Source organism: Hippocampus zosterae, chromosome 11, assembly GCF_025434085.1.
Source record: "Hippocampus zosterae strain Florida chromosome 11, ASM2543408v3, whole genome shotgun sequence".
NCBI classification, from domain to species: domain Eukaryota; kingdom Metazoa; phylum Chordata; class Actinopteri; order Syngnathiformes; family Syngnathidae; genus Hippocampus; species Hippocampus zosterae.
In genome coordinates, this window is record NC_067461.1 from 18578536 (window position 1) to 18596687 (window position 18152).

At 40.9% G+C, this 18152-nt stretch overlaps 3 protein-coding genes across 4 annotated transcripts in view; 2 read left to right on the forward strand and 1 right to left on the reverse strand.

Moving 5' to 3' along the window:
* Positions 1 to 5680, reverse strand: part of plekhh2 (pleckstrin homology domain containing, family H (with MyTH4 domain) member 2) — a 32846-nt gene extending 27166 nt beyond the window's left edge. Inside the window, exons 1-2 of the mRNA XM_052081191.1 lie at positions 5503 to 5680; positions 2925 to 3059 (exon numbers count right to left, since the gene is read on the reverse strand). Of these exons, the coding sequence (XP_051937151.1) occupies positions 2925 to 3047 (123 nt within the window). The 5' untranslated portion in view covers positions 3048 to 3059; positions 5503 to 5680. The remainder of the gene's footprint in view (positions 1 to 2924; positions 3060 to 5502) is intronic.
* LOC127610703 (tumor-associated calcium signal transducer 2-like) overlaps positions 1 to 18152 on the forward strand; it is a 248813-nt gene that overhangs the window by 34496 nt on the left and 196165 nt on the right. The gene's annotated exons all lie outside the window — the stretch shown is intronic.
* thada (THADA armadillo repeat containing) overlaps positions 6368 to 18152 on the forward strand; it is a 79140-nt gene continuing 67355 nt past the window's right edge. Inside the window, exons 1-21 of one of the 2 annotated variants that reach the window (XM_052080978.1) lie at positions 6368 to 6436; positions 6539 to 6618; positions 6707 to 6872; positions 6995 to 7104; positions 7192 to 7322; positions 7811 to 7959; positions 8057 to 8089; positions 8169 to 8217; positions 8319 to 8503; positions 8828 to 8922; positions 9190 to 9413; positions 10065 to 10789; positions 10942 to 11096; positions 11206 to 11361; positions 11493 to 11600; positions 11684 to 11807; positions 12381 to 12526; positions 12799 to 13021; positions 13119 to 13254; positions 13373 to 13509; positions 14040 to 14192. In XM_052080978.1, the coding sequence (XP_051936938.1) occupies positions 6800 to 6872; positions 6995 to 7104; positions 7192 to 7322; positions 7811 to 7959; positions 8057 to 8089; positions 8169 to 8217; positions 8319 to 8503; positions 8828 to 8922; positions 9190 to 9413; positions 10065 to 10789; positions 10942 to 11096; positions 11206 to 11361; positions 11493 to 11600; positions 11684 to 11807; positions 12381 to 12526; positions 12799 to 13021; positions 13119 to 13254; positions 13373 to 13509; positions 14040 to 14192 (3112 nt within the window). In that variant the 5' untranslated portion in view covers positions 6368 to 6436; positions 6539 to 6618; positions 6707 to 6799. Of the gene's footprint in view, positions 6619 to 6706; positions 6873 to 6994; positions 7105 to 7191; positions 7323 to 7810; positions 7960 to 8056; positions 8090 to 8168; positions 8218 to 8318; positions 8504 to 8827; positions 8923 to 9189; positions 9414 to 10064; positions 10790 to 10941; positions 11097 to 11205; positions 11362 to 11492; positions 11601 to 11683; positions 11808 to 12380; positions 12527 to 12798; positions 13022 to 13118; positions 13255 to 13372; positions 13510 to 14039; positions 14193 to 18152 lie in introns of both variants that reach the window. The other variant, XM_052080980.1, reaches the window with a different exon arrangement.

Genomic DNA, 18152 nt, shown 5'->3' on the forward strand with positions numbered 1-18152 from the left:
AAGGCGTAGTGGTTAGCACATGTGCCTCACAGTTCTGAACTATGTGCCTCACAGTTCTGAACTTCAGGCTTTGAAAGCTGCCTCTGGCCTTCCTGTGCTTTTCTCAGGTGTGAAATGTTGTTTATATACAAGTTGCATGTAGCTATTTCTTCAATATTTTATGATAGCAACAGTTTGACAGATTATAATCTTTAATTTATTTTAGAAACTCCAATGGAAAATTTAAAAAAAAATGCAAATATGAACAAATTGGAAACCTGACCCAAGAAAGATTGTGTTCTCCCTTTAGGGTTCCACACTACTGTATTTTGTATTTAGGCTTGGGTTCAATGAATATATTTAAATTCTAACATACGGAAGCATTTGAGAACTTGCTCAGATGTCTACTGTGGTGTTGCAAGATATACCACATTTCTGATTAGAGCAGGAAAAGTCTGAATCACTTCAACTTTTGCTGTAGGCAGTTATGTGGTAGTGGTTATGGTGCCAGTTAATTACAAGAGGATGTTGTAGGGCATATGGAGAAATGCTCTTTTTGGATTTCACGACTCTGTAACTCTGTATATTTCATGTAGATAGAGTTGTATAACTTGGCTAGAGATACATCCAGCTGATTTTCGGCAGAATTGGTCAGACGCCAATTGCAGGGTACATATTGACATAAACATAAATACATTCACACTCTCCTTAACACCTATGGACAGTGTTGAGGACTATAACATGCATATTGTGCGAATGTGGAAGTAGGTCGCAGTATCATGAGTAAACCCACGCAAGTACTGGGAGAATAAACAAAGTCCACACAGGGAGGCTATAGCATCGACAGGATGATGGTATAATATTACCACTGGAAAAGAAACAGAGGCAAACAGCAAATGTGTTCGGTTGAAGAGAGAAGGCTGGGAGATTCAAAGCAGCAACATTTGACTGGACGGAAGCATAGACACGTGCAACAAACTCAAAATGACCTCGTTCTTAAACACACACACACATACAGTTAACCAAACGAGCTATTTCCTCCCTTGGGGGGCTCGGTCTTTACACCAGCCCCCTCCCCTCCTTGTTACACTTTATTTTTATGCCCTCATTCTCAACGTATCATTCCTCAGAAGCTTTCTAGGATTTCATTACTTCTCGCCAAGTCTGCTAGGAGAGAGCAGAGTGTAATTGCCAGTAGAAAAACAAAAAGCGAGTTTCAGAAGGTTTTTAACTGGTGACAAACAAAAATCGTACCTAATCATTTTATAAAACCATATCTAGAAATGATAGGAGTTTGTGCATCACCGCACAGCTTTAAAATAACAATCTTTGTTCGCAGGGCTGGCGGTTCAGCAGCAGAGACCAAACAAAGCATGTTAACCATGACCTCATGACATCAGTAGTTGGGCCTGGACAGTGAAGGGACTATGGATGAATTTTTTTAATTTCTCAGAGAAAGCCTTCGAACTGTCGGGACTCTGTGACATACCATAAATGAAGCATTTGAAAAATTTTCTGTGTTGATATTAAGTTAGACTACATTTTTCAACATGAGTACACCTCAAAAGATTGTGAGAAAACCTTTCGGACTCTATTTCATACAAACATATATATATATACATATATATATATATATATATATATATATATATAAATATATATATATATATATATATATATATATGTTTGTATGAAATCATAGAGTCCGAAAGGTTTTCTCACAATCTTTTGATATATATATATATATATATATATATATGGGCGGCCCGGTAGTCCAGTGGTTAGCACGTTGGCTTCACAGTGCAGAGGTACCGGGTTCGATTCCAGCTACAGCCTCCCTGTGTGGAGTTTGCATGTTCTCCCCGGGCCTGCGTGGGTTTTCTCCGGGTGCTCCGGTTTCCTCCCACATTCCAAAAAACATTGCGTGGCAGGCTGATTGAACACTCTAAATTGTCCCTAGGTGTGAGTGTGAGTGTGAATGGTTGTTTGTTTCTGTGTGCCCTGCGCTTGGCCGGCAACCGATTCAGGATGTCCCCCGCCTACTGCCCGAAGACAGCTGGGATAGGTTCCAGCACCCCCCGCGACCCTAGTGAGGATCAAGCGGTACGGAAGATGAATGAATGAATGAATGAATACTCTACTGCATAGGTGTCAAGCTCAGGTCCTGGAGGGCCACTGCCCTGCATATTTTCCAAGTCTCCCTGTTGCAACACACCTGATTCAAATGATCAGATCATCAGCAAGCTCTGCGGAAGCCTGACATTGAATCTGTTCATTTGAATCAGGTGTGTTGCAACAGCGAGACTTGCAAACATGCAGGGCAGCGACTCTCCAGGAAATGAGTTTGACACCCATGCTCTACTGAAAAGTTGGTCACATTTACTTTAAGCTTGATAGTCGATTTCATTCATTTCACTAGCAGTTCACTTTTTACTGACCCTATCCATTTTGTTGCCTGTTCATTTTTCAATATTCAAATCACTTCAAATATCATTTCAAATATTCAAATCACAGACTGCAACATACAGAATAAGCAACAACAAGGTAAATACGTCTGTGGCAGCAGATGTGTATCACAAAAGTGGTATTTGAATTCTTAAACTCTGAGGAGCAGTCCATTAATAGTGTCAACAACAACAAAATTGTTATTCAACGTCTTCTACCGTCAGTCGCCAGAACAAAAAACTCTTTGTACAAGAACTCATGTTTGTTCCCGGGTTTCTTCCTGTGCATTTTTATTGCGTTTGAAGGGGGCTATTCATTCCTCCTCCTCCCAAATTGGGAGCAGTGGCCAGTCCTATACAAACTATATACTGTACTACAGTATATAGAGCACTACTCCCTACGCTAACTCTAAATAAATAGAAACCTTAAACTACATTGAAAACCGTCACAGTGATTATTAAACATATACTTAAAGTAGAAAGAAATGTACTCCAACCAACCTTGTCAGCAGTAAGCTCTCGGATTTTGATTATCTGAACCCTGAACTTCATGAGCAGAGTTTCGAGGACCATACACTTGCCCTTCCAGTCCTCCTGACTCATGGTCTCCTCGCCTTCCGCCATACTGAATGTTCTCTGGAACACACACACACACAGTATCACACCGACAAATGAAATGAAATATATACTAACATATTTCATTCAGCATTTATTTCATCCAGAGCTTTGGAGTGTATGTGCAAACAAAGAGGGTGTGTTGTCGCCCAGATGTTTTGCCACAAGCCAACACCTGAAATATTCCAAGGCTGAGCCCAGCTGGACCAGTGTGGGCAGTGGGCGTATCGCTTTCCTGGGCCAAATAAAAAAACAAGTACAACCCAAGTTTTCCAGTGCTGTCGTTGGAAAACAGATAAAAGAGAACGACGGATGATAATTTTTAATGGCAGACAAACACGACAGAGAGCCTGACTTTCTGCTCCATGTAATAACCTCTCATTACCCAGCTGGCGTCTAAACAAAGAGTCTGAAAACATGCTGAGGACGACTATATACTGGCTTCCACAGACTTATTTTTGCCACTTTCTGCTGTGGTAAACACTGGGAATTACAAAGAGAGCGGGCAAATGCATATGGGTGCTCTTCTCTTCAAATATACAGGAGCTGTTTTTTTTTTCTTAGCGTGAAAGTCATTTTTACATGCAAACAATGCTATTCCACATACCGAGTTTCATAACCAGAACAAAATGTACTGTACAACATTAGACAAGTTGTATAATTGTTTTCCCTATATCTATGCCTCTTTATTTTCTCTACAAGAGGTGGAATTTAAAAATATTCAAAGGTGTAAGATTACATTTACAAGTTCAAGCAGTAGTTTCATCACTTCATAAAGTACACCATGGTGAATTATATTATGTGGTTGGCATAAGGGAATGTTTTGCAACCCCTGCTGAACCCTATTTTTTTGTTTCTTTTAGTCCACATGATGACCCTTTCTCTGTGACTTTATCATTTTCAAACTTACGTCTGGTTAACAGTTTGAGATGCCGTCTTGTTGAAAAGATGCACCTTTTGGCAGGAGCGTAATAATAATAATTATGATAATAATAATAGTTATTGTTGTTATTATAATTATAATAATTCATTCATTTTCTGATCCGCTTAGCCTCAGAAGGGTCGCGGGGGGTCCTGGAGCCTATCGCAGCTGTCTTCAGGCAGTAGGCGCGGGACACCCTGAACCGGTTGCCAGCCAATCGCAGGGCAAATTATAATAATAAATGCCATTATTATTATTGTTCTTCTTCTTCTTATTATTATTATTAGTGGCTTTGCTTTTGTATACTCACATACTGTAGTCAACTTCTACCTCAGACAGTGATTCACTAACTAAAAGCCAATCAATGTGATCAGTTGTCACTGGTGGCCGATGCCATTTTGCATCCTGCGATGAATGTCTCATTCATTTAAATTATGTAGAAAAAACACAATGACACAAAAATCTCTTAACTCTTCACAATTGTAAACATTGTTTTTTAAAAATTAGGTTTGTTCCTGTTTCTAAATGTTTGTGCTAGGTAGGTACAGTATATGTGTTAATTTCATTTCATAACACCATGATTGTGGATGGTATGATAAAACAATGACTTCTCAGCCATGTTGGGTGAAAGTCATGATTTTGATCAATATTCCCTGCAGGAGTCAAATATTCTTTACTTAAAACAGAATCTTTTAAAGTTCGCCTTTGGGTCAATTTTATATTCGCTCTTTAAATATATCGTTAACATAATTAGCCTGGAGCAGATTATCAAGGGGTCTAAGAATATTGCATCCATGCAAAAAACAAACAAAAAAAAGCAGAAAAGTCATCAATCAAAATGTTTTCCGAGGTGTGAGGGTGGATAAAGAGTGGCTAGGGGTCGCCATGCCCACGCCGGGCTACCATGTCTCTCCGCCCCTGCCTATTTGTTTTCTATGCAATTACGTCTAAATCAATCTTAATATTACTTACTTATTATAACGAGCACTGAGCGTATACATCAAGAAGAAGTTACTCTACATAATATGTGTGGGTCATTGAAACTAAATTTGATTTCATGAATATGATTATTGAAACAATAGTTAGATGATCTAATCTGATATTTCAACATGTTGCTCATGAATTTATTCGGCTTTTAGGCAATTGGTGGACTACAACCCTCAACAATCTTTTGAATGAAAACTTTGACTCACAAAGACTATTCACTGTTCGTACAACACTGGCTGGGAGCATCGGTCCATTGTTGGTAACGGACGTTGGTCTATTTAATATTCAAAAACAAAGCCGCTGTCCACTACAACTGTGACGCGAAAACAGCGACTATTCACTGTTAGTGCATCAGTTCATTGATGGAAACGGACGTATACTATTAAAATAATAATAATAAAAAACTTTGTCTATTACAACTGTGACGCGAAAAACATCGACTTTCAAAACATGATGTGAATAATTTAAATCTGTCGATATAACAGTTTGGTTTTGTTGAGCCATAACTATTTACAGAGTTTTCCCCAATACAACAATTGAAGTTTCCCCACTTACCCGTGAAAAGAAAAGTGATGGAACACCGCTACACGCGTAATTTCATTTCACGACATGTCCATGTCGAAGTCTATAGAGATCAACTTTCCCGTTTTCGTTAGTAAACCATCAACAACTTTCTATTTTCCTAAACAGTTTCAGTGAAAAAAAGTTGGGTTTGCCAACAGATCCAATCAAATATGTGGTGGTGGGCGTTTCAATGCGTGGGAGAAAAAAAAAAACGTCTGATTGATTGACGTATAATTTCCACCATTCAGAAGGGTGAGCGCTATTCGGAGACAGGACGTACTCTTTGCAGTTTTTGTTGTAGCAGGGGAGTAGTAAAATATCTTTAGCAAAGTCTCTAACGAGTAGATGTTTGCGCCAATGATAGAATGTGATCTTAATTTCACATCGCGGTCCAACCAGAATTTGTACCTACTCCTGCACATTATTCTTTATTATGAATGCCACTGTACATTCCAAGTCACGCCCTGCTGCAATATGATTGGCTGTTGCATCCACATAGGCCGTGCCCTCCCGCCTACAGGTCGGAAAAGCGGAACGCTATGATGTAGGTGTGGTGACGTAATCATAAATCCCAACAATACTCCTCCAAAACATAACCCAAACCAACATGATTGTTTTTATTCTTTGAAAATGCGATTCACACTTAGAATCGTTATATCTTTTCATCTGCCTTGCCTGCCTTCCCTGCCTTGATGCAGCAGCCAATCACATTGCAGCGGGTATGTCCGGCCAATGATTCAAATAGGATTTATAAAAATAACGTGGGTGATCCCTAGCGGGGAAAGGAAGAGAAACATTATGTATGGAGTTTAATTCTGAAACCGTAGATTACCGGAAGTTGTCACGTTATGGAAAGTGACGCAGTCGGAAGCTTGAACCCAGTTGCGGAAAACCAGTGCCGCGTGCAACAATCTGGGGAAGCCGAGTTCGTCCTATTGATCAGTATTTATATCTTGACATGATTCAAGCTTTTACTTTGTGTCAAAAAACAATAATTTTATCTCTGGTCTGCTGATATATTTTGCAGATCGTTACCGCGGTACGAACGAGGAAAACCTGCGAGCAGTCGCCTGTTTATACTTTGACAGCACTCTCAAAAGTAGTGTTGTAAGTTATGTTTGTGTTCATGTCGGAAAATTGCATGCTTTACGTGTTTGTTGATGCATCTTTTTGTTTGCTGTTTCCTTGAAATAAGGGTCACTGAGCACGTTTGCTGACTTGTTGCTGACTTGCGGATTCAAGGTGCAACATTGTTTTCAAATGCTGATGAGTTGAATGCTGCTGTGCTATGGTGGTGAAAAAGAAGAACCCCAAAGTCGAGGCTTTGGTTTTGGACGAAGAGACATTGCACATGCTATTAGGTAATGTGGGTCAAACCGTTGTTTACATTGATTGTTTATGGTGGACACAGTTTTAACCCAAAGGTTCTTCACATTTCATCATGTCACTCTAATAATACTGAGGAGTGTACCTTTGCCACTAGCATCTCTCTCTGTGGATGGAGGCCACGATGGCGTCAGGCAGGTTGCCAAAACTTTACAGTCCTGTTTAGAGCTGAAAGAGCCAGTGCAACAGATCCAGCAGGTCAAAAAGGTGATATTAATAAGGCAATGCATTAATGTCTTTCTATAATTTTTTGCAAAGATGATTCATGTTGCATCATTGCTCATTCTACATCAGGCTGGTTTGCTGCTGGAGGCACTCGACGAAGAGCAATGTGATGGAGAAATCATAGGAGCTTGTCTGCAGACATTGGCTTTGAGCTACATTTCCCTGCAAGCCAAGAACCCCTTGCGACGTGCCATTACAAGGTGCACAATAATATTTGTATATTCTTGAATTGGTTTCTTTATGAAGAGGAGGAGTGAGGCAGATACGACGAAGGACATCTTACTGACATATCATTCATGAAGATTGTAATTGAGTAATTGAACCAGTTCTGTTTGTTGCTATGTCTATGCTATGCCCACCTGCCCCCCACACACATTTTTAATATTAGGTGGTGATCTTAACCACTTCTCTATGGATGCCAGTTAATTACATTAATAAGGTCCCGTTAATGTCCTATTTGTTTCAATAAAATCAGCTGAGATATTTCCTTTTAACTATTAAAACAAGAGCTTTAGGGTTTAATTCCGAAGTAGCATCTTACTGGCAGCATGAAGTAAGATTTTTTTTTCAATTTGTCTCATTTATTATTATTATTACATCGTCATGGTTATGACAATGATGGTTGATATTATAATAATTATTACCACCTTTATGAAACATTTTTTTGTTTCTGTGCATCTGTGCTTAGTGCCCTGAGTTCAGTACCAACCTGGCTTCAGGAACAAACGATAACTTGTCTGTCCAAGTGCCTGTCAGACTCTTTGTCTGATCCAACACCAGACCAATACTCGCATGTTGTGGATGCCATTACTGCCTGCATGGATGGCTTTCCTCTGGGTAAGTGCACATGCCCTTGGCCTGTCTGTTGATTTCTAGTCATATACAGTGTTTCTCTCTGACTGACAACCATACACTGCAATATGACATTTTTCAGGCGAGAGATGTGTCAGTAAACTTCTTCCAGAAGGTTTGTTTTTGATGCTATGTTTAAAACATTTCTTTTGAAAATGATCCTCCATTGACCCTATTGTCGTTCATCATTCTAGTTTTGGAGTTTCTGCACAAGGGATTACGCGAGTATCTTAATCAAAACAGGTTTGTATATATAGTACTGTAATCTGCAATTACAATTTTTACTGTGTAATTTTAATACCTCTCTCATATACTGTTTATGTCGCCCTCTGCTGTCTAAAAAGGGGCATCGCAGGCCGTCACATAGCTCAAGCCCAGTTGATGCATTCCTGTTTGGCCGCAGTGAAAACATCAATGCTGGTCATCCAGAGGTGTCAAGGTTCAATTAGTTCTGCCATCAGGATCCACCAGACACTGAAAGATACACTTAATAGCCTCCTGGACTGCTACATAAGTATAGTTTCCGATGGTAAGCAATATAGTAGAACACATTTACAATACAATACAAAACAATAGATCCTGATATATATAGCCTGTTTGGGGAAATAGAAAAAAAACATTTCAGATGTTTTTTAAAAATTTAACTTACCGGTAATTTAATTAAAAAAAACATCTGTTTATGCGGTGCATATTACCAGTGTGGGGGTCCTGTCATACTTGAATATTATACTGATATTTAAATAAATGCTAAGCTGACATTCAGCATACAAAGTGGAAACAATGCATTACAACCGTTTTACAGAACTAACATTGTACATTTTTTTTTCCTCTCTCCTTCGTATATTAAACCCAGAGGATTTTGTGCAAGCAGTTCAGAGTACATCTGGCATGGCCATTGTCTTATTAATTAGATCTGTGATGGGCTCTGGCGATGAAGTTGCCTCTGTGGTAAGTTTCAATGACTAACAATCTCCACTTATCTGATTATCTACAGTAACTTATTTCCAACTTTCATGGGGAAAAACTCTTTCAATTTGAATGCATGAGTGGAACATCACAAAAAAAGCACAGTTCAATTTATTATTTGTTCTTCATTGACCCCAGTTTACATATGTAAACCAGTGAAGTAATTGAATGTATTTCATGTTGTGTTATGTCAAAGTTGTTCATGACTAAAATGTTCTTCAGTTAAACAAGCACATTGTTCCATTTCAGGTTTGCAGTTTGCTTCATAGCTCAGTGAATGGCTTGTACTGTGCCCCCGTGTGGATTAAGAAGAGTTGTGAGAACTTGTGTACCAGTGCTCGTCCGCCAGGTGTTTCTTTGTATCTGTGTCATGGGGCGCTGGCAATGCTGAGTTGGAAAGGCTCCCCTGCAGGCCCAGACTGGGAAACACTGCTCCTCTTGGTTCCAAACACACTCCTGGATTTGGATGTCAGGTAATTCATTTGAAAAAGAACATCAACACGCCACTATCACAGGAGAATAAAATTTGTGAGCAAATGTTTGCAAATATTGTCATCACACTACTCGCAAGTGAATCTAAAACACAATCTAAACCACCACGGGGGCACTTCGTTTTACCTTTCCAGTAGTTCAGGCTATCAGTACCTTTTTCCAAGTATGCTTTATTTATATACTGTAAGGAGCGACGGCCCGGCGAAGTGAAGTACTCGAAGAGCGGTGGTACACTGCTTTATTTTAGCAAACATACGATCATTTATATACCAGCAAAGCGGACGTTAGTGTAAACAAACGTCCAGCCCACCCGGGGGCTGTGATTGGTTGGTAGCGAGCGGCAGCGGGGGCCGCCGATTGGCTGATCAGTCTCACGGCGCGAAATTCAAATGTCGGAGTTCTCAGAGGGCATTTGTGGTTGCTACAATACATATTGATTTATCATTTTTGGTTTGTTCTGCTTTCATACCTGGATATTGTCCAGGAAGCAAAGCAATATTCATCCTGTACAGTTTATCGCATCCCTATTTGTTGTTGTTGTTGTTGTTTTTTTCATTTATATGAATATTTTCTTGATATTCCTTATGGTTACACATGTTTCTGTTTCTTTCTGTGTATTCTTCTATCTGCAGTATAAAAGAGTCCAGCACCGTTTTGATGGTAGTTCGGGTCCTGATGCTATGGAGCAGTGCTGCCCTGGATTGCATGCAGGGTCAGAGGTCACTCTGTGCCCTCAGTCTCCAGCAGTCATTCACTGGCGGCTCTGATTTACACCGACGCCTCCTGGAGCATATCTACTCCCACTGGGAACATCCCTTAGATGGAGTCCGACACCAAACATGCTCCCTGTTTCGCAACCTCCTCCTGCTCCATCAACATACCGTTTCTTCTACCTCTGAGTCAAATCCAGACAGCTATGTCATGGAGCTCACGCAAAGACTGTTCCAGCTCGATTGGCACATGCGGGGAAAATACGGGGCCTTGGGCTGCCTTGTGGATCTTTATGGGGCTGGATACCTGCTTGAGATCCAGCCACCGCTTCCTTCACATCTCCTGGGTCTGATGAGTGACCAAACTTTGGCTCCATATGCCAGTGACCTTCTGGAGAAGCTTTTTATCAGCCATAAAGAACAGCTTGCCGCTGAAGCCTCGACAGAAAAAGGGACCACTGCAGAAGACTGGATGGAGTGTTGGCACCGGATGTGGGTTACGCCCCTACTACAGGTGCTGTGTAGTGCGAGAGTGGACGAGACCACTTACATTCTGGATTATTTCCTACCCAAATTGCTGCGCTGCAGCCCATCGAGTCTGACACACATGGTGCAGGCATTGCAAGACAGACTTTCCTGCTGCAAAGGTAAAAAGCACAAAGACTGACAACCACAATCATCCATCCGTTTTCTATACAGCTTGTCTTTAGCTGTACCTGCAGTGCTCTGCTACATGTTGTTGCAATGTCCTTTAAGAGCCTCTTGGTCACTTCAGATATTTCTTCTGGATGCTCAACAGATTCAACTGGAAGCAGGGGTGCACTTGGGGCCCTAATGACATGCCTGCGGGCAGCCAGGTCTCAGGGTGTGATACAGACCTCGGCGGAGGGTCTATGTGAGGAACTGGTGCCCTTCAGTCTAGTTCGGCAAGCTCTCATACATAAACATGATCAAGTGAGTACATTTGCATTGCGTCATATCCCTGTTATCGATGTTACATGTAGTTAGGTTTTTTTTTTTTTTTTTACAACATAATACTGTATGTATGTGACATATCTGCCAGGTGAGAATGGATGCTTTAGGATTGGTGTGTGAAAGCCACCGAAGCACTGAGGTTTTGACATCACAGGAAATGGATCTTATTCACCACTTCTTGGTTCCCAACCTCAACAGCCAGTCACCGAGTGTCAGACAGCAGGTGGTCAGCCTTTTCAAGAAGGTTAGCTAATTGAAACACACACACACACACACGCACACAGAGCATACCGCTTATCTTATCTTGTCAGTCAAATCTTAATATTGGGAATTGTGCTCAGCTCGTATTGACTTTTATCAACCTCTGTTGCACAGATGCTCTGCCGAGTAAAGGACAGTATGCAGCTGTTGCTAAAGAGACAGAGTCAAGAGAGAGAACAGGAGCAAAAAGCCAAAGACCAGCAGAGTATATGTCTTTATAAGGTACATGATTACACACAATACATAGTTCCCCCTTCATCGTCAGGGTAAATAACTACGTGTTTATGTGTGTGTGTGTGTGATAGGAATTTCTGCACAATTTATGCTCAAAGTTGTTTGATGTTTTGCTTCCTGGAGCTTCTTTCTCGAAATGCATCATGTCCCTCCACTTGCTTGGTCTGCTGGCTGAACTCTTCACTTTTGGTGCAGGTATATCCACACTCCTCAGCAACACCAATGCTGACATTTTAGATCAGTGGCTCTTAAGCTGGGTTCAAATGAACCCAGGGGTTCGGTGAATTGGTCTCAGGGTTTCGATGGAGCCTCTGCCAAGGATGTTAAGACACACCAGACTCAACATGTCAATTAGTTATGACACGCCCACTTGGCCATCACTGGCTGCAGATGATCACATGACATTGCTTGTCCAATCAGTGCTGCAGGAAATTTAGTTCACTCAGTAGTCAACGTGGGACTGTCGTGATAGTATGTCGTAAAATAAAAAAAAAACTTATGTCTTGAAATTCTATTTATTTTTCTGTTTTTAATAAATAGGGTTTTGAATTTGTAATAAGTCATATTTTTGTTTTTCACGAATGAAGGGTTTGGTGAACTGGTTGGGTTCGGTACCTCTGACAAGGTTAAGAATCAGTTTTAGATACTTAAGATGTCAGAAGAAGTAAAGCATCATGCTTTAAAAAAAATAAAAAGCTGTTGAAAGCTTTGTTAGTATGGAAACAGGTTGCATATTTTGAAGCGTTTGTGCTTTTATTCTGTCTTCAGGGCCTGATGGGTTCGCCCTTGGTGAAGTTGTGACCTCGACTTATGCTCAGAATGTGCTCTACTGTGTAGCAAGCAACTTCATGGAAGTCAAAATGCTGGCTACAACATTGTTATGGAAACTTCCTCTGTCAGCACTGGGACTAGAGGTTGATATGAAGGCTAACGCCTTGTGCAGCACTGCATTTCAAACATCATGTCTACATTACGTTTTATCTTTCTTCCTCACACGCTAATATTTGTATTGTCTACAATGACATTACGATATATACAAGACCATATAATACACAGAAGCACAATATGAAAATAGATCTTTCAAATGTTTATCAGTATCCCCATTCAGGGATTCTGTGCGGTCGGAATGAAGTATCTGAAGAAAAACAAACACATTATGATCCCTTATTGTTCTCTGTGGGGTTAGGAACCAGACGTGATGCGTGCTCTACTTCAAGCTGCGCTAGATCTGAGCACCAGCACCAAGCCCTTTGACAGTGTAACGGCTGCCCACCTGCTCAACCTGCTGCTCCACCAGCCCAATTTGAGAATGGCACTACTACATTATGCCCAGGAGCAGGGAGTTAACTTCCAGCCTCCTTCCTCATTGCCACAGGCGCCTAATGTCCAGGAGCTTAACACTTTATCTGGTATAAGATGGTATTCCAGCGCTAAAGAACGACATCTTAATGTGAAAAAGACTGTGAAAAGATATTATATTATCTACAAGCTATTGTCTCTCCGCAGTGGTGCAGTTCTTGCTGTGCTGTCTGCAGTCAGAGGTTTCCAAAGCGGAACGTTGCCTTTTGCAGGCAGCGGCTTCCTATCCCCTCTACGGCCGAGCCCATTGCATCACTGCGGTCCTTCGGAATCTCAACACAGAGTGAGAGCGATCACAGCATTTGCATCCTTACATCTCATTTTTTTTAACTAAATAATGTATTGACTTTATTAGTTCTCACTTGAATTGTGTGCGTGCGTGCGTGCATGTGTCTGTCTAGTTGTTTATGTCACACAGAGGAGTGGAGGCGACTGGTGTCGGAGCTCATCGCCACCTGTTACAGATTGTCAGATGTGGTTTCCCCTGTTGTCCAAAGCTCTTCCCCTGAGGGTCTCATCCCCATGGATGTTGGCACAGGTAATTTCGGTTTGCGCTGTGACTGATTACAAATTGGCTGAGTCATGTGCCCATTTTTTTCTGAAGGCATGCCCTGTTAATGAGATATACATCAGAAAGTTATATATCCCATTTTCTGCATTTTTTTGGTGACCCCCCCCCCCCCCCCCATTTTACCATGTATGATAACAGAATGAGAATGAATTAAAATGATTTTTTAATGTTGAAATTTTGGGCATCTGAAAAATATGTTGATTCTTGTGCAGTTAATACAGCACTTAGAAACAAAGGAGGGGCACGGGCAATTACAGTGTTGAAACTGCGAGTACAATTTCAACATAGGCTCACTTTAATGATAAAGTTTTGGTTACATGGAACTATCATAGTCTACTTGCGCATTTATGGCCACTCATTTAGCAGAAGCATGCGTTGGTTAAAGATGTTCCATCACAACGGTGGAATTACGTATGCCGTGTATTTTTTTTTAATGACATTTATTTATTCCTCCGTTACTCCCATCCCTGGTTGTGTGTGTGTGTGTGTGTGTACAGTAACAGACACATCAGCAGGACTTCAGAAGATCTTGCACGAAATTCAGCCAAGGGACACCAATGATTTCTTCACCTGTGCCAGAGAGCTGGATACACAAAATGAAGAGGACCAGGAAGAAACTCAGACTGCACGCATAGTGTCACCTGACACCAGTGAGTGACACACATCATAAGAGCACCCCAGCTTCTTTTAAAATCACATCAGAAAGCACAGTTGTCACCTTAGACATACTGCAGTACTTAACTGAGTATTCCAGCAAGGGTCTAGAGTAGACCGTCACCATGGCTGGCCAACATGCGTCTAATAAATTGCATGCAGCTCATTTCCTGCCTCGGTGCGTCCAGCACCTCACCTATCAAAACAATTTTGTTTTCAAAGGTGTTCCAAGAAATGTACAGTTATTTTCACATCGCTTTGACAAATGGGAGGATTCATATTTTACTGTATCACAAAATGGGGAGCCTCTTTTTGCAAGCCATACTTTGCTGTTACCTGAAACATCTATTTAGCTCACTTCAAGACTAGTGTCACTCGGCAGCCTGGTGGTGAAGTTCTGCCGTTCATGAGTGAAAATTCAATTGATGCCTTTTTCTTGTCTTTTTCGAAGTTTGCTTTTGTCCTCTAAATTTTGGTCTTTTTAAAGGCTGACCGCCTAATCAAGACAACTCTAACTCGGCTCAAAGACACTATGTTTTGATACGTGTGTGTGTGTGTGCGCGTGCGGGGGCGTGTGTGTGTGTGTGTGTGTGTCTGTGTGTGTTTACCATACAAACACATTTGCATAATGAGGGCCGATCCAAGATGTGTATCAAACATTGTGCCTCAACGAATATACCATATTGGCCCGAATATAAGACAGTATTTTTTGCATTGAAATAAGATTGAAAAAGTGGGGTCTTGAGTTTATACCCATTCACGACCGCAGATATAATTAAAGCGAATGTTGAACTTGACTCGCCAGGCCAAAGTGAACCCCTGTCACGAAGAATACAAGTAAGAATAGCAGTAGCACGAAGAAGAAAAATGAAAAATAGCGGTAAGAAAGAAAAGGGAAGAAAATAATAGAAGAGATAACAGAAAATGGAAAAACTTTGAGACTACATAACATTGACACCCAGTCAAGAGTCTGGGTGTCATCCTTGATAGCACCCTCTCCTTCACTTCACATATCAACCACATCACTCGTTCTGCATATTATCATCTTCGAAACATCCACCGGCTCCGCTCTTCTCTCACTCCTCAGTCCACTGCTATACTTGTTCACACCCTCGTCACCTCGTGACTCGATTACTGTAATTCCCTTCTGTTTGGTCTGCCTCAAAAAACCCTCCATAAGCTTCAGCTGGTCCAAAATTCAGCCGCCCGCATTATCACACTCACACCATACATAAACCATATTACACCTGTCCTCCAACATCTCCACTGGCTCCCCATTTTACACCGCATTCAATATAAAATCCCGCTCCTCACATTCAAATCCATTCATAACCTAGCCCCTCCATATCTATCTGACCTCATCCATATTCCTACGCCTGTCCGCTCTCTTCGTTCCTCCTCCTCTGTCCTCCTCTCTGTCCCCCCTGCTCGCCTCTAAGGGTGTGGAAAATAATCGATATTAATCGATACATCGATGCGCACGTCCGCGATCCGAGTGCATCGGCTCATTCACTGGGTACGACGCGATTGACGGGTGAAATCGAGATTCATCACGATGCATTGATGGGTATCGGTGAAATCGCGATTCATCACGATGCATTGATGGGTACTGTATCGGTAAAATCCGATTCAATCGCCGTTTTATTCATGTTAAACGTCACATATCTGCCCTTTCCTAGGCGCAATGAATGCACCATCATTGCTTTGCGTTTTGTGTTGAATACGGACGGTAGCCGTGCGTCACATACAGTCCAGTACACAACGAGCGAAACATTATGGAAGTTAGCGCACGCAGCAGCAAGGAAACTACTATATTTAATGCAGCCGCAACATTCAAATCTTATGTTTGGAAATACTACGGCTTCGAAAAGAAAGACGGAAAGCTTGATAAAACCTCCGTAATTTGCAAGGAATGTCGCACTAAGAAGCCATACAACGGCAGCACCACAAATATGCAGACCCACTTAAACCGATGGCACCAGATCACCGACAAGTTTCCCTTCCGCTTCCCCGCCCAGTTCCTCGTCGGACACCGGAGAAACTCTTGGTAAACCAGGTCAGGATCAGAAAAAAATCGCCTCTTATTTTGGGAGTCCCCTTGCAACTCACTGTGACCGCGCATTGGCTATAACTAAGGCCACTGCTTATTTCATATGCAAAGACCTCCAGCCTTAGCGTGGTGGATAACGAGGGTTTCAGACAGCTCGTGCACGTTTTGGAACCCAGGTATAAAATACCAGACAGGTCTGTGTTCACTTACAAACATATTCCCGATGTGTACAACAAAGTGAGAAGTGAGATTACTGTGTCGCTGAACAGTGCGCAAAGAGTTGCACTTACAGTGGATGGGTGGACATCTTGCGCTAGAGATTCATATACATATATATATATTATTATTATATTTCATATAAGACACTCAGTGAGAATAGTCTGTTTGTGTTTACACTATAGCAACAGCTGTGAGTCTCAGGTGCCAAATTGTTTACATTTTCTTTGCACAAAACCCAATTGTGAAAGGGCTTAAATAAGTTGTTTTACAAGTTCTACTCTTTATAAGGAATAAAGTGGTATCCTTTTTGTAATACCATACTGAATTCCATCTTTTTAAAAGCTTTTTTTCTTTGCTTATTTGCATCATATTTAATTGCACAATATCGCAACAAATTGCATTGTATCGTATCGGATTGCATTGATTTGAACTTAATGTGTATCGAATCGTATCGCATCGTGACGACGGTGAAACGTATCGCATCGTATCGCCAGAAAATTCCATGTATCGTTTAAGTATCGCATCGCTGGCAGTGGATCGTGATGTGTATCGAATCGTCCTCAGTGCTGAGATTCACATCCCTACTCGCCTCGTCACCATGGGAGATAGAGCCTTCAGTCGCTCTGCTCCCCAGCTTTGGAACTCGCTCCCAGCTGACCTTCGTAATTCAGACTCATTAACACATTTCAAATCCAGCCTCAAAACACATCTGTTTAGACAAGCCTATTCACTCGGACCATAAAGCCATTATTTTATTTATTTATTTATTTTTGTTGTATTTTTTTTCTTATCTTATTTGATGTTGTTTTTAACATTGTACTCGTGATTTTAACTGCTTGTTGTAAGGTGTCCTTGAGTTTCTAGAAAGGCGCCCACAAATAAAATGTATTATTATTATTATTATTACAATCTGGAGAAAAGTGGGTCGAAGATCGGCCAGGTTAACCGGCAGCTGAGGAGAAGTTATGATTTAATTTACATTTCAAAAACCAGAAGCCATTCATTTTCGAATGTGATTGCACTTTCGTTTACATATTTAAATGTTCAGATATTAAGATTTGAATGAGGCAAAATAACATGTTTTTTTCTCTCAAATATATTGTTACAATCATTTGTTTCAGATGTACTGTAATTACTTTCTGTATATAAATTAATTTGGTGTTCAAAAAGTCTTTTTTCACACTTGAGTCTTGAAAATGAGGGGGTCGTCTTATAATCAGGGCCGTCTTATATTTGGGCCAATACGGTAATTATGTTGCCTTTTAAATGGAAGTGTCAAAGTTATTGATGTAAATATTGGTTGGTTCGTGGACTACATAACATTAATCTCATTTTGATATTCTGTTGGAGCTGGATAAAGTAACCAAAATAGTTGAAATGCTGTAGCTTGTTAGTACTCCTATACTGTAAGTTCACCAAATATTATGCAAGTTATTGTGGTAATGTGGGCGTATATTTGTTTTGTGGCTTTTCCGATGGGGTGCGGTGCTTTACGCTAAGTCAAGTTGGCCTCACTAAACACCCACACAATGTGAGTGTCATATGACTCAGATCATTATTGTTGCTTCTAACTGCTATGTTCGTGATGTCCTGATGGGGGCATTGGTTGTCCTTTTTTGTTGTACCGCCACTATTTCTGTATCTCGGTAAAGTGATGAAACTTCCTTTTTCCTTTTGTGTGTATTTG